Source organism: Melospiza melodia, chromosome 3 (assembly GCF_035770615.1).
Source record: "Melospiza melodia melodia isolate bMelMel2 chromosome 3, bMelMel2.pri, whole genome shotgun sequence".
NCBI lineage: Eukaryota > Metazoa > Chordata > Aves > Passeriformes > Passerellidae > Melospiza > Melospiza melodia.
This window is the reverse complement of record NC_086196.1, coordinates 57,897,669-57,920,723: the sequence shown is the minus strand read 5'-3', so window position 1 is coordinate 57,920,723 and position 23,055 is coordinate 57,897,669. Positions and strand designations below refer to the sequence as shown.

Here is a 23,055-nt window from a genome sequence, read left to right as displayed (position 1 = left end):
GAGGGTCCCATTTAGGAGTGTACAAATGTATCTGATCTATGTTACTGTGTTGTGTGGGGTAGGTGAGCTGACAGTGAGCCAGACCTGTCACAATTGATTTTTACAAGGCCAGCATTTAGTTTATCAGCAATGTTGTTTAACATACTGGGTTTTTATTCATAACATTCATAGTGAAATTTCCTAAAAAAGCAACTTGATGTATTTTTTTTGAATCCTAACCTAAGTACTTGTCCTTTTGTAAGGCATTTCTACAGTGGGAGCCACAACAATCCAGGAGGAAAATACTCTGAATGCAGATATAGATTTTGTGCAGGCTGAAAGTGCTGTTGAAGCAAAGGAAAACTTTCATCCAAAAGACCAAAAGCAAACATTGCAGTCTCTTTTCTCTTTGCTCCGTGAAGAGGTTGAGCAGATGGATTCAAAGATACTGCCCCTGTGTCTCCATCAGGTACTTTCTATGATTTTGGGGTGCTGCACCCAATTTTACTTTTATTTGAGACCTTTTTTCATTAGGAAAAATATGCATAAATGCAATTTAAACCAATACTCATATCTAGACAGGATACTTTGATGCATAACAGATGGTTAAGGCAAATATCTCTTCTAAGATCTTCTAATATTTCTTAAATTATAAATTGCCTTGTTAGTATATTCTGTAGTTAAAGGAAACTCCTAAGGATGGGTTTCTAAATCCCCAAATGGTGAAATTAGTTTGGCAGAAAGATTTAGCATAATCACTTTTTAATCTACCTTGAATAAGGTTTATAACACACTGGAATAGTTACAGGACAGCAGCTACCTAAATAAAATTTTAAGTCTGGAATTGTTTTTACTGCTGTAGACATCTTTCTAGCATGAATTTTAAGCATGAATATTAAGATTCAAGGTTTTCTTGGTGTATACCTTTATATTAGCACAGTTGCCACACCTGCAAGACCAAAGGGAAAACTGTGGTTTGAAAAGCAATCTTTCTTACAAACTGGCCAGTGTGTTGGGTTTTTTTTTTCTGTAGGTTATAATGCAGAACAAATACTTGGATAGAACTTGATGCAGTATTAATGTACAGTTGTTGTTTAGTTGTGTCAGACTAAGAGCAGGCTAGAAGACCTTTTGCTTGTGATGTCTAATATGGGCCATATTATACCTGTTTGATTTGACTTAGCTGCATTGTCTTTATTTTGGAAGACATTTTGAATTTCTAAACTGCAATGGCATTCCTGCATTCTTCTTCTTTTATACAAAAAAGCAATTATATGGGAGAAAGACGTTTCTCTTTGTGATTGCACACTATAGATAATCTACATTTGACATAGAATTTTAAATTATTTTTCCTCATCCGTGCTTGAGCGAAGATACTTGATACTGTTCCTTAACTTATGGGAAGCTTTGCTTTAGGATTAACAATTTGCTTTTAGCCTCATCAAATTTGGTGATTTTTCATGAGTCAGTACAAAGGTCATTTTTGGAAAACAAGGTAGGGCAAAAACTTAAAATGCTTTACAAACATCAGGGGAATCAATTGCACAAAAATCTGTTGCTTTTTAGATGAGGAAGCCAAACCCTAAGGGCAAGAACCTTTTGAAAGTCATACAGGATCTGTGACAGAACTGAGAACAAAATCTGCATGTTCAGATTGAAATATGTATTCAAACACTGTCTCTTTTTTCCTAAAAATTCTCAAGCATTTTGAATGGAGTGTTTGAAAGAAAGCTGAAGGAACTCACAAGGCTCCTAACCTGTTTTTTTAATAGAGGATGGGAGGGGGGAAGATCTTAAGTTTAGCATTCCTGTAAAGTGAGTCTGTTGAGAAATTTTTCCCTTTCTAGTGAATTAACCAGTCATCTTCAGACTTTTTTTTTTTTCCAGATTTCTAATACAGCCTGACAGTAACATTAAACCAAGTCTATCAAATACTCTGCTACAACATTATTTTTCTATTCTCTATGACAAAATTCATTGTAAAATTAAGAGCTGTGTCAGGTGTCCATGGTGTTTGTGTTGAATATTTAAAGACTATTGGATAATAGCAGTTGTTCTAAGAGTCACCTTCTGATTAAAATAGGATGTAATTTTTTTCCTGTGTTGAATGGGATTAATTTGATTTGTTTAGGACTTTTTAAAGAATCTAAGAGGTATTTTTATATAAAACATGGGTAGAGCTTTTACAGCTCCAAAAATTCTTAGGAAGCTACTGTGGACAGCAGACAAAATATGCAGATAATGAACATTAGAAGTCACTGACCCATTCTCTTTTGAAGGTACTGGACTCAGAATGGTCTAGTGGTTAGCAGTAAGGCTGAGAGTCAGGAAATACAATTTGTAATCTAGACTCCTCTTCAAGCTACTGTCTTTCTTGAGCTATCATCTTCAGACTTCTACAAAAATGCTTATTTAAGCCCTCCATATCGTGACTACTTAAATTGATATGTCCCAAAGATCTTGAGAATTTTTGAGCGCTCCCACAGAAGTCATTGGGGAATCATCTGTGAGGTGCCTCAATCTGCATGTCCTGGTATCAGCATCCTGCAGTCCTGGAGCATTTTGCAAGCTCTGCCCTTGCCTCACCATGCATGGCACATAGGAAGGCTGCCAAAATTTGCTGTCCCCAAGGACTGATTAGTTGCTGCTTATAAAGGTCACTGCTAGTGTAGAGCTCTGTGGAATACTTCTGAGGTTTATATTTTTTGTATTTCATCACATTTACAAACAAAGATGTCAGTATTCCTCAGATTTTTAGGAAAGCCTGCACAGTTTTGTAACAAGCACAAATAAGTTATTGTTGCAATTCTCAAATATTTTTTGTTTACAGGAAGACAAAAGACTCTTCTCATCAGTCAGGAAACCTCTATTTGTATTTTAAAACATTGCAATGTAATACTCAGGAGAGCACAGCAATGATCTTAATTTGATCAAACATAAGGAAACATTGGTCAGGCACAGAATTCAAACTTTTGAACTGGTATCAGTAAAAATAGTACTTCTATTGTAGGTAATTTTCAAGCTTTCTATTAAGATAAGTAAAAATGTTTCTGAAATAATTTTTATGGTTGCAGGAACATGAAACCCTACTAAGGTTTTTTGGTTTTGTGGAATTCTGTAAATTACACAAAATCAAATCTGTTTTATGTGAGAGGACTTAATATTTCTGTGGTCTTTGATACTCTTTTAAAACCTTTTTTCTAGAATAGGAATATATGTATTTTGTCAGAACATTCATATATTACCCAAACTAACAGGAGCCTGCAAGCTAGATGTTTAGATTTATGATAAAAAGTTTATATTACATCCTTGCCACTGTCATGAGAATTACAGATTTTTTTTTTCACTTTTGCAGATAGCTGAGACCTATTTTCAAGAGGAAGAATGTATCCTTTTACTTGCAGAAATCGTTGCACAGTATTAAAATAATGTGATATGATAAAACATAAAAGTCCAATGCTTTGTTGTTAACTCACATCTTGTGGGTCAGGGTTAGAAAGAAGTGAACAACCATAATTCACCAATGAGTGAATACACAATATGCTAGCAAATCCTCCTTAATCAACTGGGATGTGAGTTAAGGGATAAATTCGCTTCCAACAGCTGATGCAATCATTAGTAGCTGGACATGAGCAAGGAAGTAAGAGAACATTTTCAAATAATTTTTGTTTTTATAAGATTACTTCTATTCTAAATATTAGTAACTGGGAAAATGTCCATTTTAGAGATAGGGTATGTATTATATCAAATAGGGTACTTACAGTAATGATAAAATTGTCACAAGAGTTGATTAGAATGTGTCTAGATTGGAATAAAAATAGCAAACACCTGGAGCTGAGATCAGCAACCTGCAAACAATAGCAAAATGGTGTTTGACAAATACTAATCAGTCAAAATCATATCAAGGTAGTTTGAAAAACAGTTGTAGGAAAATATGGGTACTTTCTTCTGGGAACAGTTTAATAGTCCAGTTTATTTTGATTTGTTCCTAGATAATGCAAGTAAGTTTGGTCAAAAATCGTAATAGTTGAACTGCTGATAATTATTCTGATACATTTCAGTAATTGTGTGATACAGTAATAATATTAAACCTCAAAGTTAAGTCAGAATTTTATAAAAGGTGGACTGGGATTTCCTCTTTGCTTCAAAGGGAAAGCGATCAGATTATAAAAAGAAGATGTGATGCTAAGCCCTTAAGGTATATGGGATTCACTAAGATGCATAATCTATTACAGAATTTTTGCATACAGATTATTTCTTTTTTATGTGATTTGTACAAACAAAATGCAGCAATAGGCAGTTGTTTAGCAGGCTAAGTAACAAGGCATAATAAACCTAGATAAATTATGTTAGCCTGTAGATAAAACCAGAGAGCTAACTGTTGCAATGTTATAAAAGCAGCATATAAAATAAAATACCCATCACAGTTTTAGAGGACTGTATTTTTGTTTTGTTTCTCCTAATTCAAAAGTGTCCATTAGAAAATGTGAATTCCACAGTGCAAATGAAAGGCATGGAAAAATTCTGTAGTAAATTATGATGCAGGAGGGATACAGTAAATTTAAAATATAAATGGCATGGTAGAAACAGTTCCTCTTTCGTTGGAGTTGCTTTAATTGAAAGGCATTCTATTTAAAGCTGATCAAAGGAAATATTTTTTAATGCAACGTACACCTGATGTGTGGAATTCAACACCACTATATAATACATATTTATGAAGGATATCTCCACTGTACCTCCAGCCATCAGTTTCCTGAGGTTAATAAAGAACTTACTTGATCATGTTGCACTGTATTAATTATCCATGACATTTTAATTCATCCAGTGTGGAATCTCATATTAAAAATAATTCAGGGTTTGTTGCTGTGATCCTCTAAGGCTCTCTCTGTGATCTGTAATTCTGTTTCTAATAACAGATTTCCTGAAGACAGGAAATATTCTTTCCATTAATATTGTTGTTCATAAGCCATGCTATTGCATGAGGCTAACCAGAATAACTACTGGTTGTGTTTTTGTAATAATTACTCCAGTGTTTTAATTAGCATGAATAATGGAAAGTGGGTTTTCTGTATTGCGAAGAACCTCATTCACTTCTATCCTCATTGTATTGTAGAATTGCATTTCAAATAGCTGGTAAAACAGCTTCAAGCACCACAACTAACAACTCAGGCTTAGTGGAGCTAGATTATCCTGACTATTGTAAAATATGTGACTTCAGTATACTTTTGTGGATATATTGATAACCCTAAGCATGGGGAATAGGTTCTTCGTATAGAAGAAAAATGAGCAGAATCTTCAGGAAAACCAAAGGTAAACTCAGCAGTCCAACAGTGTAGTGTAATGGTTGAAAAGGGGGGCAGGTATTTTTCAAAAGTTGAAGTTGGATCACTGTGTTAATACTGTCTCCAGCTGGTCAGCAGAAAGGAGTCATATTTTCAGTTAGTCATGGTTATTGGCATGTATTTGTATTTCTTGCGAGATACGTGCTGGTATTTGTGTCATTGTTTTGCTTTTCATTTCCCAGAGATTTCTTTTTTTTGGTAAAGTTATCAGCATAGTAACATTTCAGTAATTTCTTTTCAAGAAAAATCTTCTGTTGTGCTTCAGGCAAATGAGAAGAAGTAACTGCTGAAAAGAATAGGATTTTAATTTTTGAATGTTTCTCAACTTATTTTACTTCTTGCCTGCTGTTTTCATGTCTGCTATTTTTTCTTCCTTGCACAGAAATCAGGATGCTAGCCATTATTCATTTTGATTCACTTATTTCAAATTTCAAGTGTGTAATTACTTCCCTTTCAAACATGATGCCAATTATGAGTAAGTCATACCATGTCCACATATGTGTGCATTTGCCTTTAACCTCCCATTCAGATGAGAAGGCCATGAAGTTCATTCAGCTTGAACGACTTTATCATGAGCAGCTGCTTGCAAATCTTTCTTCCATACAGGAACAGTGGGGTGAGTACCAGATAAACTAATATAGAAGAAGAAAGACTTTAGTTTGTATTTCTAAATAATACATTTCCGGGATAAAAAAGTTACCTAGCAAAAGCAGCATTTATGTAAGAATTTCTCTGAGCTTGTTACAAGAAGAGTATTCATGCTTCAGAATTTTTTTAACACATTTAATTATAAATGTGGCAATTGTTTGTAATTCTTTATTCTGTTAATCAAGATTTTGATCCACAGTTATTTCAACCCTCATTTTTGGGTTAGGATTGGTCAGTGTGATGTGATGAAAATAAAGTGTCTTCTGAAAGAATAGGATGGTGTTCTACATAGTCTGAAACGAGACTGTAGAACATCCATGGAAAAGTTGTCAATATTTCTCCATTAATTAGTTTCACCTGTTTGTTTTATGTTAAGCTACTTTTATATTATCTTGAGTAAAAATTATTTTGATTTAATGTAGAAAGAAAATGGAAAACAGCAGTTCCCAGTCCAGTTACAACACAGAGGAATTCAGATAAAGAGCTGAGTGGCCAAGAACTGGAGAAGCTTACTAGAGTTTGCTCTTCACATCAACAGTAAGTATAAGAAAGTATTACTCCTCAAACCAATATGTTACTGCAGGTGTTGTCTCCTTGCCATTATGGGTGTTCTAAAATAATCAGTGCAAAAATAAAAGTTGCATCACTGACTTGAATTTGGTTATAAAATGGTGGTTCCTCCTGATACATAACTAATATTTTTACCACCAGTTTTCACATTGTTTTAATTTAGTTTGAGGAATGCCTGAAGACTAAATCTGAACTTGTTTTAGCAAATCATCAGTTTTCCAGAACTGGAGTTTTGATTTTACTATTTCAACCAAAGGAAAAACTGAATAGTGTTAATTTAGGAAGAGAGAGACTGTAGAACTAATAATGGTATTCATGTTTAATACCTATTGGTTTAATCATTGTTTCAAAATGCACGTGTCCAGCATCTCCCACTTCGGCCCCCATGCCTACCTTATAGGATTTCATTCCCATGTTTCCACATTTTAGGACAATTCCTTAATGCTTAAAGTAGTTCTTGTCATCTTCTATTAATGTTATATTGGTTGCATTTACATGAAGCAGTGATTCTGTACTTTCGTAGCATGACAGTGTTCTGAACAGTGAAATCTCAGTTGGTAGCTGCTTTGCCTGATCCATCAGCCTCCTGAATCAGTGTATCACAGTACAACAAGCTTGTGCCCAGGGTGCTTTTCTGGGCAGTAACACATATGGGATTGTACCCACCAGGTAGGAGGAGGAGATCTGTTCCTTCATGGATGAATGTCCTACTGTCCAGACATTGATTTTAATGCACAGATGGAAAAAATCATACAAGCTGCCACTGATAAATGATCAGCCAACAGCAGTAAGGAAACCAACTACATTCAAAGGCTGTGACAGGCGAGATGCTCTCAATGAGAGGCAGAGAGAGAACTTTCTCTAGTACTTTTGCATTGGCTTAGTCAATCTGGATATAACAAAAGCCAAAATGCTCCTGTTGCTCATAAAGAGTATTGATTTGGTTATCAATTTTTTTTTCTTCTGGGTGATGGTACCAAAGCTTGAAAACACCCCGGCTGATTGCCAGAATCCATGTAGGGATTTTTCAGGTGTACTCTGAACGCCTTTGGGAGGGAGGCCCTGGGAAGGCATCCCTGCATCCCCACAGGAAGAGGGGCAGGGTGGCACTGGAGCTGCAGGTTTGCAGCCACAGTGCTGCTGCTGAGAGGCTGCACTGAGCTTTCATCACCTGCACACGACCTGGGAGCCCACAGAGGGGCTGAGACTCAGGTCTGCTGCGATTTATGGGCTGCAACGAGCAGCACCTCCCCGGTGTCACCTGGGTTGTCACCTCGTTGAGAATAACTCTGCTTTCTCCTTCATTTCAGTTTTGAAATGTCATTCCCTGTTCTGAGAAAGCCTGCAGTTTGATAAAAATTTTTGTGTTCATTTGCCATGATCAGTGCTCTGGATGTAATACTATTACTCTTTCAAACTCTCAAGGCAAAAGCATATTTGCTTTTATTGTTTCATATAGAGGTTTTTTCCTAAGCTTTAAACTCATTTTACTTTTTAATTGAAATAACACTTTAATTTTTAATGAATAGCATGCAGATCTTGGAAAATGTGAGCATTCTGCTTTTTTAATTGAAAGTAATGTAAATTTTTCTCATACTCAAGTTTTACAGCTACATACTGGACATGTTTGCTCTTTAAAGATAGTTTTGAGTGTACTTTATTTGAATTTTAAATGGTACAATTTAAAAGGCAATGTAACTTTTTGAAGTTTTTGTTACAGAATAGGAACATCAGTACTCTTCCCTTGTCTCCAAATTTTTTTCAGTAGCTTTAAATAAAATGCTCCACATTTTAGCTTCATTGCTGTATGAAAGACTGCAGGACAGATTGTGTGTGATAAATCACATTGTGCATGAATCTGTATCCAGCTGGCAGAGTCCACACTGACTGTGAGCAGCGTTGATTCACCTGTGAATCTGAATGGAGTCAGTGGGAGCTGCTGTACCTTACACAACCCAGAAAATGTCCCAGTCTGTGGAGAGGGAAATAGGTTTTTGGGGAGGGCATTTCATTCTTCCATCTCTTTTGTAGTGATCCCTATTTTAAATAGTAGTAGACATCAAGTTCTTAGATGATTTTTAAAGTTGGTAGAGTTTATTCTGAGCATAACCTTTTACAGGAATGTACATTGCTTGATATGTTGCAGTAAATTTCCTCTGACTGCTTTCTCAGTTAGGTGGAACAATTTTAGGGCTAATTGGTCTTCTGATGATATTCATGCAAGTACAGATCTGTGCTTGAAAGTATGCTAGCAGGCTGACACTTTCAGTGGAGGAAATGTTCTGTGCTAATTTTAGAGCAGAGCAAAGGTTTCTAAGACTTCACTTATATTTATAATGAAGAATGTTGCTACTAGGTTATTTAATTTATTCTTTTTTTCTTTATTGCTGCAGGCCACAGGCATCCAAAAGTAAGGTAAGCAGCTGTTTATTGAATTCTGCTTTGTCAAAAATTGCTAAGAAATATATTTTAAATATTAGATAAAATCTTTCAAGTTTAGAAGCTTTTTGAAGTTTGAATGTCTCAAAAAGCCACAGCATTCCTGTTTAATTCCAAAAATTACAGGTAATACTATCATATTTTACAGCTAGTAGCTGCAGAAAATACATGGGAAAGCAGTTGTTTACCTCAGATAATGGAATCCAGAACTTTAAAGGAAAGAGAAGCTACTGCTTTTAAATCAGGTATGTGTGTATGAATGTACATGTGCATACATTTGTTTTAAATATTACACTGTAATGATATATTCCTATAAATATAATTGTGTTATTTCATTTGAAGCTGCAGCATTTGTTGGATCTCAACAGAGGCACAAATGGATGATTTTTTTTTTATCAGCACAATGAATAAATAATACAATTTTAATTAGTCATTGATATTCATAATTGTAAAGTAATTCTAGCCTCCATCAAAAAAAAGTCTTAAATGTGCATGCATTTCTAGTAGCTTATGTAAGCGGCAAAATTGTATAAAACTAGAGATAAGATGCATAATTTGTATCTATACAAATATATACTAGATAATCAACCTGATGACAGACATTCTGAGGTGTGGCAATGGAGTGTAGTTAACAATATTAGTAACTATTGTAAGTTTACATGCAGTGTACTGATTTGGAGATGCATTTTTCTGAAGCAACACAGAAAATGATTAAACCTTTGGGGGGTCTTGAAGAGAAAAATATTCAGTTAATTGTTTTCAGTACATACTTTTATGTCATTTTCAGCCTCATTTTCCTTTTTTTTGCCTTGGGGAAGTAGCTGTTTTGTTTGAATCTTTGGGTTCTTATGAAACATTTACAAATTAATGAATTGTTAAAATGGAGGCAGAGTGAGAAAGAATATTAGTAGACAACCAGGCTGTGCTTTATCTCTCTCTCTCTGAGCAAAAAGTTTCTGTAATTTTGCCATATTCCAGTTGCCAATATTGGCTTAAGCTCAGTACCTTCCCTCAAAACCAGCTAGAATTCTTCAGAAGATGAGAACTGGCCTAAGTGATCCTAAGAGGTCCCTTTCAACCTAAACTGTCCTACAAGTGTGTATCAGCCAGGATGTCCAGGAGAATCAGAAATTAATGAAGATACAGAGTCACAGTTCCCTACATGTGTGGGTCCTCCTTATCTCCATGCTCTCTTACCATGACCCCTATACTGCCTTTTCTTCACTTCTGTTTTGTAACCCAGCTAAACATAAAGCATTAGAATGATGAAACAAACATGTTTTACAGCTCAGAAAGTAGATCAAAAGAACACAGGTGCTTTTTATTTTTGGATGGTTGGAAATTCCCATGGAAAAAAAAAATCCAGTCAATTACAATTTTTCCTCTGATTTTATTCCAAGTGGAAACAACCTTTCTGGAGAGCAGAATTTCTGAACATTTGAACGTTGTGAATTCAGGAGCATTTGTTTCAATGTTGAAACACTCTAGTACAACATCTTAACGTAATGTTGTGATGGATATTTTCATGCCTTTCTCTTAATGTAAACCGTGTCAAAATATCATCCAAATCTTTGGGTTCCTGTGGAATGTTGGTAAATTGATAAAGCTATGTCATCCAATAAAAAGCAGTTCTGCTGAGAAATTTTCAGCAGTACTAAGTACTTCCAACACAAAGATAGGAATATTTCCACCCTATCTCAAGATTCAGTGATTGAAATTTGCAAAAGATGCTTTTCACAAGATTGGTGCTTTCTTGAGGAAGCAATGAATTCTCTCCCTGGTGAGTGTGAGCAGCTGCTGAGGCAGCATGTGGGCATTGGCTGCTGCTGCCCTTCAGTGTCAGTGCATCACTAGCCTGGGGATGAATGGGTTTGGTTACAGACAGAAGGATTTGGGTAGGGAAGGCAGCAGTGTGAACCCGTACAGAAATTTGACAATGGTGATTCATAGTCTGAAATATTGTTCATGTAACAAGCTGTGCCTGAGTGATCCAGCTCAGGACTGGAAGCAATATGACCACTTGGGACTGGTTCTTGATTTTGCCTGAACCCCAGCAGAATCCTTTATTATAGTAAACATACAGTTCCTAATATTTAACCTTTTCAGCAGTAGCCCAAATGCATGGGCCTTCTCACTGAAAACTTAGAATGCTTGACTTCTGCATTTTAGGTGGTTTTTTCTTTACCAAAAAAAGGAAAAATGAAATGAAAAATGAGAACTAAACATGTCAAGTTTTACTTTTCTTATACATTTATCCATCAAACCACAGGAAGAACTACTTATCTCATTTAGCTGCTTGCAGTAGAAGTCTGGCTTACAGTAAGACAGGAAAAGGAAACTGTCATATGTTTTGAGAACTAGCCTTCATATGGATCCATATATAATAAGAATTTATGTAGCAATTATCAGTAAGAATATATAAAATGCATTGTAGCAATATCTATATTGTATTGTAGTGATTGTTGCATTGCACTATAGTAGCAACTTTGAAGTAAAACCAAACTTGCCTGGTAATCTGAAGCAAAAATTACTCCACTGATCTGCTGAGGTATATGGGAACATAGTTTGAGCCTCTGTAGGGAGTTGATCCTAAGAATTCACAATTCCTCTCTCCTGAGGCTACAGCGAGTGACACAAAGCTTTACAAGAAGTCCTCCGGTTAGGATTCCTGGGGCAGTACCTAATTAGATTTCTGCCCTCTGAGCAAGGGGTGTGAATTGTCTGTTCTATTACATTTTACTGTCTGGCAGATTTTCACTCTGAATCTCCCAACAGAGAGAATTTGGCCCTTAATACTGTGTGTGTATATTAAAAGATGTGATTTGATACATCCTTTTCCCATGAATTTCTTCAGCTTCTGACTGAAAGCAAAGATTTAATAGCTTTTAGTGTTAACTAAAGATAAATTAATGTGTTTCATGAAAACCTTCCTAATGAAATACTGAATTTAACAAAACCCTTAGCATAAGTTTGCAGTGTGTACATATAGTTTAGACTTATTTCCAGGATGGGGAGGAAGTCTTTATACCCTGTTTTCTTTCAGGTTCTATGGGATTTGCTTTTAATTGGGAAGAAGGACAAAGATGGAGAAGTGAATTCTCCATTGGTAGATTACTGCAGATCATACTCTGTCTGCTAGGCTGTCCTGCATTTACAGGACAAAGTGGTGCCTACAGGTTCCTGTTATGAGCAAACCAAGGTTGATTGTAATGCAACTCTGTCAGAGGAAAGAGAAACCATTTTTAAATTACCATAGATGCTTTTGTTGCTAAAAATTTTCTGTAGACGCTTTGTTGTACCTCTGTCAGTCAGGCAAAAATTACTGCCCCTGGTGGATATGTCTTCAGTTAATTTAGTGTTGGCAAAGGCATCTTTTCTAATTAAGTCTTCCAAGTGTTTGTCTTAACTTGCCCTCAGTCTGTAGTGGGCATGGGTTGCCTGAAGTAGTTGTAAATATTGAACACTGCTGAAAACTTGATGTGAATGATCATTGCATCCCAGTTCTTGTACATCTGTGGTTAGATAGCAGTGCTGGGATCATTTATTACTTCCTTAGGAACAGTGCCCTGAGCTCAAGGGACACCTTTCACCGTAAAGAATCTGATTTAATTTCCGATTCCATTTAATCTTTGTTGCAGTTGGGGCTGCCAGCAAAGATACCTGTTGTAATGTGGATGTATCCACTAGGAAAAATTGACAGATGGTAACAAAATCTTGTACCAATAATCCAGGCTGTGTTTGAACTCATGACCTGTATGTGAAGGGCTCAGTATCCCATTACAAATCCCTTGAGCTATCTACTCATCTGTGTCTAATTTTAAAAAGTCCCTGTCTCACACCTATTCTTTCAGTGTTTTATAGAAGTTGGGTTGCTTGTACTCTTTCTTTCAGTTAATGTCATTCTGATGTTTTTTCCACATTTTGATTTGCTTGGATATTCTCTTTTTCAATTTTCAAGTCTGTCTTTTCTGTGCTGCCTTGCATTTCATTATCCATTAAAAGGGGTAGAGTTTGGAATTTAATAAAATTGTTCAGTACAATGAATTAATGCAAACCTTTAATGAAATGTGACTATTTTGTGTAACAAGTTCAGGAAATTGCTCACATTTTAAGAGAGATTTTAACAGGTGAGGAAAGAATAAAATTGGCATGGAGAACTCAGTTAAGAAGGGCATTGTTTGATATCTTTATTAATCTGTTCATAAAACCTTTCTGCTCTTCACTATGACCAAAAAATGCAAATAAGTGTTTTCTAAAGTTATTAATTTGTTGATTGAGGGTATTGCTGTCCTACTATAACATAGTCTTAACATAGTTTTTATTAACGTATGGAATAAAAGGCAGTTTCTGTCCTACCTAGCTTACTTTGATATTTTAATTCTTAACAGCCCCTTCCTCTCTTTTTAAGCCTAAAAACAGAGGTTTGGCTTTCTTGTAATGATGAATACCTAATAATTTCATAGGTAATTTGATCTAAGCATCTACTCCTTCATCAGCAGATCATGCCAAGAGTAGGTGAATTCACAAGCTATGTAGAACTCTTTGTGTGTCTCTGAAATTTCAGATAAGAAAAAAATTTCATATGTATTGTAAATATGAATACAGAAGTAAGTTGCATCAAATTGCATTTTTAATGTGCCAGCTAAGTGATCCAAAAAGCACCATCTTTTAATGCTGTCCATTTATGGGAAATGTAATTTCTATTTAGTTTAGTGTTAACCAAAGGAGCTATTGATCTGCAAATTTAAAATTTATTAAATTAGTATAATTGCAACTTCTTTAAAGGAAATGCAGACATCTCTCTAGGTGATAGATACACTGGCATCAAGGTACAGTTTTCTGTAATTAAGTGCATTTGTCTGAACTCCAGGCCTCCATGAGATGACTCATGTAAAATATCCATTAGAGGAAAAGTGACTGCTCAGAAAGATTACGTATTGGGAGTAGCTTTTTGCAGAAGGACACTGAATCATGGGCTTCACCTGCAAGAATGTGTGCAAATACATTTTTTTTCCTGAACCAGGAGTCAGAGACTACTAACAAAAGTTATCCAGACTGGAGCATAAAATACCTGCCCTTTATGGGAGAGCATTTTGAAGCATTAGGTTACAATGTTATCAAATCTCAGTATACTCTTTCCCCCCTGGGCTGATGCTTTGAATCATTTAAAAACTCTGGAACTGTTTTTCCTATTGCACTTAGGTACTGAAACTTGTCCTGGCATTGCACCAAAGAAAGAAGATAAACAGCTGAGCACTGTTTGCCCAGGTGAAAACAAAAGTGAGGGACAGACAGAGGCAGCAAGTGTCCGGGTAGCTGCAGGAAAGGACCACATGGAGGAGCAGCTCTGCAGTGCTGAATCCACGCTGGAGCCACACACCCAGTCCTCAGGGACAGGGGGCAGGCCTTCCTCGGGCTGTTTGTCATCTGGGGATGCTGGTAGAGATAACAGCCTGCAGCTGAGGGAAAGACAGCTCTCCAAGGATGCAGTGGAAATAGAAGGGGCTGGGGAGCCTGGAGTGAAACTCCCTCTTGAGCCAATGGTAGATGCTTTGGCTTTAACAGATGATGGTTATATGCCTGCTGATTTGGTTCCTTCTGATAAGGATGTGCCAGCTGATGGAAGTCTGCTCAGATCAAAACATGCTGCTGGCTCTTCAGAAATTCCTAGTGGCCAGCTTGGAAATAGTGATTTAAAGCAGCAACAGATACAGCCTGATGATGATGATGATGAACAGTCTTCATGGGACAGAACTGCCTCAGGTGAATGCTCTGGGTGTAATGAAGGGTCTGAGCATGAGAGTGCTGCCCATTCACGGGTGTGCAAGGAAATAGGACAGCAGGAGAAGGTCCATAATGAACAAGAAGATTTATTTCTGAGATTTTTGAATGGAAACATAATAGACACTGAAGAATCTGCAGACTTTGCAAACCAAGAGGACTTTGACGCTGTTCCAGATATTTCACCTGAACGAGCATCTTATCACTCCCTGGAAGCTCTATCTCTAGATGACAGCTTTTCTTCTCTTGATGAACTTACAAGAAGGATAGAGATTACTGAGGTAAATATTGTAAATCCTATAAAGTCTTTCATGTTTATGTCAGTTAAAATATTTTAGATATTGCCAGCTTCAAAATGTGTTAAATATTCCTTTATGTATCGCTTTTTCGAATCTGAAATCTATACATATTTAGTTGTTCTGAGTTACTCAGAAAAAAAGTTTTGTTTTGCCTCTCTGTCTCCTTTTTGACCAGCAGTGCACTGTTTCAGAAATAAGACTGATCTTATGAGTGTGATACCAGGGGGAGTTTAATTTTTCTTTTATTCTGACAGAGAATGCCTATGATGTACCATCATTCATTTCTATGCACAGAACAAAGTTTGCTTTTTTGTGCTTATTCCATAGAGGTGAGAACTACATGTATATAAATTCTGTATATGAATGAATGGGTTTCTGATTTTGTCAAGTTAGGCAGATTTGTTGTTCAGCCCAAGCTAAGAAAGAGCTTCTAACCCTGAACCCACCTGATAGGCCTGTAACAAGGGTGAGTGCTTCATAACCTAAATTGCTCTTCTGAAAATAGAGAAGATTTATTGCTTTGGGACTTTTTTGGAGAGTGTAATGGCAACATCTTTGCTTTATTTCTTTTCTGGTTTTGCTGCATTTGCATCCTTAAGAGCTTTTTATTTTAAATTAAAAAAGAGTGTATTGTGAAATGATGTTATTTCAGATGCTGGAGGGGGAAGGCTTGTATGAAGGTATCTTCTTAGTTCATTTCTATTTTTAAGATCTTTAACAATAGACTATCCCCTTGGCAATAAAGTTATAGTACTTCTCTATAGATCAAGCTAATGCACAGAGACCAAGAACCCTCACAATTGCTCAAGGACAGTGGCCAAGCAGAGAACTAAATACTGGAGATCAATGCTGATGTCATTACATGTTTGGTAAAGTCTCCAGAGCTGAAAAGAGAGCATTTTGATTTTTCTCCCCACCTAAAGAGTTTCTTGCATCCTTTCCAAGATCATGCCTCTTGTCCTTTTGTGGGCTCTCAGGAATTATGCCACATGCCAGGACTGACAGCCGTGTGCACAAAGCTGTAAACAAACAGATGTGGAAACCCACATACATGTTAATACATGTATCCCAAATGTTCATGAGTCCATTGGCTTGTCTTCACTTAGAGGGTGTTTTGAAAAAGAGCATTATGTTGACAGTCTGCGCTTAGTGTATAATACGTGTATAACAAAAGAGTAATTTAAGTATCACCCCTCAGCATTAAGTTTCTCTTGAGCCCACTGAAAGTGCTGCATTTTAGCAGAGGAGTACTGTTTTATTTCACATAGATATAGCCTAGATTAATCCAATAGCATCTATTTTTAAATAGCTATGTTTGTGCCATTTGTGTTTCAGAGGATGGGGCAGGAAGCAGCATATTGATACTGTTAGAAAAATTATGCTTGTATTGATTGTCCCTGTGACTGATGATGATGCTTTACAGGGCATCCAATTTCAATTCCAGTTTGCTCTCCTGCTGCTGGGACTGTCAGTACTCTGATGGCAGAGTTGAGTCTCTGCAGAGGAGAAAGCACCTTTTTCCATAGTACTTTTTCTGGCCATGTAAGGCATCCTGTTGGCTGCATTGGTGAGAGTCCCCTTGGATCATTCTTAGCAAGAGGCCCAAGTTTGTGTGGGACAGGGGCTTAAATGGGAGAAGGGCAGAAGGATTAATGTCAGTAGCAATTAAAATTTGTCATATGCAGCATCTGGGGTTGTTTTGCAATACTTAGGATTTCTAGGTGCCACAGGGTGAGGTAAGGACAGCACACCAGCTTCTATTGTTTCATTATACACTTATAGGATGCTTTTCCAGTTAATCTTACCACCCATCAGTAGCCTAGGGGTTGTTTTTCAGAAGTGATGAGCACCCACAGCTTTCTTGGAAGACACATTTGAAAGAGTTTGGCACCCCTGAGAAAGCAGCATTGTTAACTTGTGTTCATTGATTGTGTTTCAGTGCCAAAATGAGATTGCACTGAAGTTTTGACGAGCAGATGGAATCTTTGTACCCAGCTGTAATACTTCTTCCTTTCTTGTCCTCTTGAAGGCTTTGAAATTGCATTGTTCAGGCCATGGCAACCTAAGAAGATAATAGTGTTTTCATACACTGGTTGTTAATGAGTGTCTAGAAAATGCAGTGGTAGCCACATGAGTGAAATTAAATGAATCACATGAAATGTACCAATGTGGCAGTAAAAAAGGAAAAAATAATCAATTTGACTGTGATAAAACTTGTCATGAAGTAAGTGTTTCCAAAACTGCCACAAACAAATTAGAATGGAAGGTGGAAGTAAAGATAATTTTGAAATAGAAAAAACCCATATGGGAAGATAAAATTTCATTAATGTTCTTCAACTGACATGTAATAATAATTTATTGAAGATGGAGAAAGGTAAATATTGTGTAGGTATTTACAGTGAGGAGGTTTTGCTTGGGTCCATCCAATAATCTCATGCAGTTTTCTAACTTAGATACTTTGTCACTTGCTTTTAGTTTATCATTTACAACATCTAGTTACAAGAGTGAAAATTCACCAAAATCTGACTCTGGATTTGAATAGTTGCAAAACTGAAGTAGTAGTTTTCATACTGTACAGGCCCTTTTACTGAGTATTTCTTCACTAGTACAAACCATGTACAACAAATTATGGAAATGATGCAAATGATGGAAAACCACAGGCATTTTATAGAAAAAAGATTCATACAGCTAACAAAGAACTTGGAAGCACAGTCAGAAGCTGGCAACAACAGATATTAGAAATATATGGCTATTCTTAAATATCTTTGCTATCATTTCTTTGAGAATGAAATGACACACCAGTGGCAAAACAAATTGTAACCTCAATAAAGTTGCATTTTGGTATATAAAATAAAAGGTTGTACCATAAACTTTCTGTGTGAGAGACAGTTAGGGAAGTGAGTAAAATCTTAAATTTTTTCCTTATTAGAAATTATAATTGGGTAATTCTTTTTAGAAAGCAAAGCTAGTGAGACTGTCTAGCAGAACAGAAAGCTTTTCGATGGCAGTTTGTATACCAAGAAATGAATTCTTCACTAGGTTTGGAGGCAATGTTTTGGATCCTCTGTTCTCTTGCATGGCTTGGGTTCTGTGGCTTTGAGTTGTAAGGGCTGTGCTCCCAGGTGAAGTGCTTAGATGGTGTCAGGTATTTGTTGCTGTATAAAGGAGCTCAGGTACGTGCAGGGCAAGTGTCTCAGCAGGAAATAGTTACCCTCAGTAGCTGGGTGTGAATCCTGAACCTGCTAAGTCAGCTCTCCTTCAAACTCAAATTACTTATCTAAGGTATTTTACTAGCAAAGGGATTTGTCTGCTGCTTTTACTGTATCACAGGGCAGTCTGAGTTTTGTCATTTTGGGGATTACTGCTTTAAAAAAATCTGGTACTGCCTGTAATAAAGCTGCAGTCCTTTGCCACGTAACTGAATGCCCACAGAAGAATACACAAACCACCTTGAGTAGTTTTCTGCATTCAGACCAAACTGCTTCATACAATGAGCTTTTATTCCTAGTTTCTAGTTTGTAGTGCCTCCATTTTGGGGTTTGTATTTATGTCCATATACTTGAATTACAAGGCCTTATTTTCTTAGTTTTTTCCAGTATGTCTTTAAGTATATACACATCATATTTGTTGAAAATAAGCACAGTGTAAGAAGCTTTTTATTTTATTACCAAATTCTGTTTTAAACAGAGAGGAGACAGGTAGTTTAATTAGTTTATTTTTTCTAATTTTGCAACCTGGTTATTAAAATTTATCTGAAAAGTGTGAAACTTTTGATTGAAGCAAATTCACTTTCTATTAATGGTAGGGAAAAGAGAAAAACTTTATTTAACAGAGTTTCAATTAACCAACAGTCATTGCTGCTTTCCTTTTTGCCTGTTGGTGAAAATGCCACCACATACTTACATGCCACTTTCAGTTCCTGTACAGTGACTGTAAGAACTCCTGTCAAAAGATTTTGTGAAGGCCAGCAGAGCTGCGTAAACTCAGTTACATAGATATTCCAAGACCATCTTCTGTTAATTATCCAGCTTAGAATTAAGAAAATATCTGATGTTTCAATGGGGTCCTTTACGCAGCTCTTTCATGTAGGAGCTGTTTGCAGGGCAGTCTGGTGCAAGCCTGCATTTTTCTGCCTGTGGTTCAAGTCAAGTTTCTGCTTGACTTGTGGTCAACTGTATTAACCACAGTTCCCTCATTAACTTCCAATTTAAATAGTATATTCTGCCTTTTTTAATTCCCCCTGCCTCCTAAAGAGTGGAATGTAGAACTTCATCTTGGGTGGCAGCTAAGTCCTTCTCCTTGGATGTTCAATTAGTGGGAGATGGATCTAATATAATCACTTTGTGTATTGTAGACAAAGACAAAAAATTTTAAGTGTATAACTCATAAAATTCAAAGGCAGATGAAGTATAGTCATGCCATGGAGCTGAGTCCAGAGAGGTTTAGATTGGATATCAGGAAAAGGTTCTTCACCCAGAGGGTGGTTGGGCGCTGGAACAGCTCCCCAGAGAAGCGGTCACAGCACAGCCTGACAGAGCTCAAGAAGTGTTTGAAAAATGCTCTTGGGTACATGGTGTGACTCTTGGGGTGCTCTGTGCAGGACTCAGTGTTGGGCTCGATGATCCATGTGAATCTCTTCCAGCTCAACATATTCCATGATTTTATTCTAGGGACTAATCACGTAAAAGGGCCATTTTTCAAAATACAGTTTATGGCTTTTGTTGAGATAGGGAAGTAACACTAGCCACACTGATTTCTATTGCAAAATCAAAAGCATTTGCTCCCTCTTTTTAAGCAAAAGATGTTCAGAATAGAGAAACCCGTGCTGTGTCACATTCCTTCTTTATACATTTAAAGTAAATCCTGAAATGTATCCATGTAGGCTGACAGGGAAAGTAAATGAACCTCATTGTAGCAAGTCTTTGCTCCAGAAAGCCTTTTATGTAACTGTAATTACTGCAACACATTTCCACATAATCCTGTCAAGGATAGCCCTCTGGTTTTAAGCTTGGAGAAGGCACAAGTTTGTGACACTGTCATTCAGAAACTACCAAGAGCCAACAGAGAGAAGGAAGTGCCTCGGGCTGCAGTGATGACTTGCAGAACGGACCACCAGTTCCAGTCTTAGGGCAGACTGGTAGGAATGCCCTTCATCTCTGGGTGACATTGCCACCTGGTGCAGTCCCAGCCCCTTGGGAATAATCATGCCTGGCAACAGCCAGCCTGCTGTGTGGGAGGAGCAATTGATCCTCTTTATGAAAGCAATGCTGTAAGCAGAAGCTTAAAATAATCTACTCTCCTAAAGAATATCATTTCATCTCCACCCTTCCAAACAAATAAGTCAAATTAAAGCACTCCTACATAATCCCCCTTCCTTGTCACAACAAAGAAACATAAGTGTTGATTTTTCTGCTGCCCTGTTAAATTTTCGTGGTAGTTTTGCAAGGCTAATTTAACATTACCAGTAGAAGCTGCACCTCAGTGCACTATTTCTTGTGATGAGACACTTGCAGACTATTATTTCTGGGTCGTTTGTGCCAGCTACTGGTCCTCTGTATGTTGACTTAATTTATTTCCTCTGCCTCCACACTTCCACTATTTTCCAAGTACTTCCTTGCATTGTTTCATTAAATAATCCATTCAAGCTCTTATCAAGCAAATAAACAAAAGGGAAAGTGACTATCAAAAGTGTGGCAGAGATCAATTCTATCCTCTGAGTTGTTCTGGGTAGCGTTATTTGCCCATTTGAGGGCTATAAAACACTGCCAGAGCAGAGACCTGCAAGTGTAATTGCCACATTTATCAATTCATGTTGCAAAGGCCAAAGCTGCTCCAGTGCTATTGGATTGTGCCCTGTGCCTCCCTGTGTGCAGGGCTCCATCCCTCTGACCATAATCAATGTTTTATATAAGCTCAAAGCATCAGGCAAGCTTAAGAACAGAAGTTATGAAGTTGGTTGTTTTCTGTTTCTCTACAGCTCTTGAAATGCAACGCAGACAAGTTTTTATGGGTGCTCTTTTAACTTATTTTATAGATAGCCATTGTCTGCAACTACAGTATTACATGGAAAATTTGGGGTGGTTGGAGTTTTTGTGGAAATTAGCGGCCTTTGGGGTTATTTAATAGAAGAGTTGCAAATTCAATTATAAATGTGATATGTTTTATCTGTGGCACAAATGTATACCTACTACTTTTCAATTCAACAAATGTTACTGCTGATCTATTAAAGTCCTACTGAGGTCTAGGAAGAAATAATTATTATGTTTTTTGAGGCAAGGATGCCCACAAGGTAAAAAAAAAAAAGGCAATTCTAAACATACTTTCTACTTTAATTTCTATTTATTTCTAGTACACCAAGAACTACTTGCTTAGGAAAGCATTTTTCTCCTGGTACTTCACCTACTTTCATTTCATTAGTAACTAGGAAGTTAGAGACTGCTCAACCAACCCAGTATGGTTAGCATATATTCTTGCAGCTAATGGAAATGCTATAGCAAAGAAAAGAGAAGGTGTGGTTTATTGACTTGTTGGCCATATTGCTGTTTGTGCAAGCTGTTTGGGTGACCAGCCTGTAGGGAGGGATTTTTGAGCTGCTGCTGTATGCAGAGAGCTTATTACAGTGTGGAGCTAGAATCTCTCCAGAGCACTGAAGCTTTTCTTTCTTTCTTTCTTTCTTTTTCTTTCTTTCTTTCTTTCTTTCTTTCTTTCTTTCTTTCTTTCTTTCTTTCTTTCTTTCTTTCTTTCTTTCTTTCTTTCTTTCTTTCTTTCTTTCTTTCTTTCTTTCTTTCTTTCTTTCTTTCTTTCTTTCTTTCTTTCTTTCTTTCTTTCTTTCTTTCTTTCTTTCTTTCTTTCCTTCTTTCTTTCCTTCTTTCCTCCTTTCTTTCCTCCTTTCTTTCCTCCTTTCCTTCCTCCTTTCCTTCCTTCCTTCCTTCCTTCCTTCCTTCCTTCCTTCCTTCCTTCCTTCCTTCCTTCCTTCCTTCCTTCCTTCCTTCCTTCCTTCCTTCCTTCCTTCCTTCCTTCCTTCCTTCCTTCCTTCCTTCCTTCCTTCCTTCCTTTCCTCCTTTCTTTCTTTCCTCCTTTCCTTCCTTCTTTTTTCTCCCTAGTGTTCCTCCCTTCAGTTTTGTAGCCCCACTGTAGCTGCTTGTCCCCCCCTGGGAACCAATTGCAGTGCTGGAAAATTAATCTCTCCATAAGTACCTGATGGTCTCTGCAGGATTATATCTTTGGAGAGGCAGCAGCAGTGTGTCATTGACTTCTTCCTGCCCTCTGATGACAGTGATTTTGTCACAAATCCGCCTCACCACTGTCCCTGCCCATGCGAGCTTACAAAGGAACACAAAGTACATCCAAGCAGAAAATGTGTTTGCATTTCACTTGTATAGCAACTAAAGGCAAGCAGTGTCAGTCAGCAGCAGAATGATACTGCAGCTGTCCTGTCTGTTCAGGACTTGATGTCTCCAAGAAGGTTTCACAAGTGCTGCAATGTTTAAGAAAAGTAGACTGGAAATCATTTATTAACTGTTTAGCTTGGTTCCTCCCTGAGTCATTGTGAGAAATCAAAGCATGAGTTCTATTTAACATCTCTTGTGCCACTCACTGACTTTCCTGATAGATTACCCCAGTGGAAGGATTGGTGTCTATACTAAAGAAGAGAGATGACAGAGATGGAAAAACAATTGCTCAAGTCCAGCAAAGGCAAACAAAGAGAAGAGTGAGATTCCAAGAAATGGAAGACACATTGGATCAAGGTAGTTTAAATTTGTTAATTCATGGGTTGTGCTCTTGGGGTGCAAATGTTGTCAGTCTTTTTGTTCACAGCAACAAAGCAGGCATTTATTCAATATACTGTCTTGTTTTTTTAAAACTTAGTAAGTAAAAGTGAATGATCAAAGATTGTTAATCTGTACCAGGTTTGGGTAACAAGACTACAGAAGGATACAGCGAGCACACTTCTGATTTAAAGCTTGGTTGAGAATTAAGTCACTGTTTTTTTCCTC

General features: G+C 37.0%; 1 protein-coding gene across 3 annotated transcripts in view; it reads left to right on the top strand.

Annotated features, from left to right (window-relative positions):
* Positions 1-23,055, top strand: part of CNST (consortin, connexin sorting protein) — a 46,786-nt gene that overhangs the window by 20,397 nt on the left and 3,334 nt on the right. For all 3 annotated transcript variants that reach the window (XM_063151900.1, XM_063151899.1, XM_063151901.1), the window contains 8 exons: positions 243-448; positions 3,335-3,365; positions 5,851-5,937; positions 6,392-6,506; positions 8,933-8,954; positions 9,127-9,223; positions 14,181-15,040; positions 22,671-22,806. In XM_063151900.1, the coding sequence (XP_063007970.1) occupies positions 243-448; positions 3,335-3,365; positions 5,851-5,937; positions 6,392-6,506; positions 8,933-8,954; positions 9,127-9,223; positions 14,181-15,040; positions 22,671-22,806 (1,554 nt within the window). The remainder of the gene's footprint in view (positions 1-242; positions 449-3,334; positions 3,366-5,850; positions 5,938-6,391; positions 6,507-8,932; positions 8,955-9,126; positions 9,224-14,180; positions 15,041-22,670; positions 22,807-23,055) is intronic.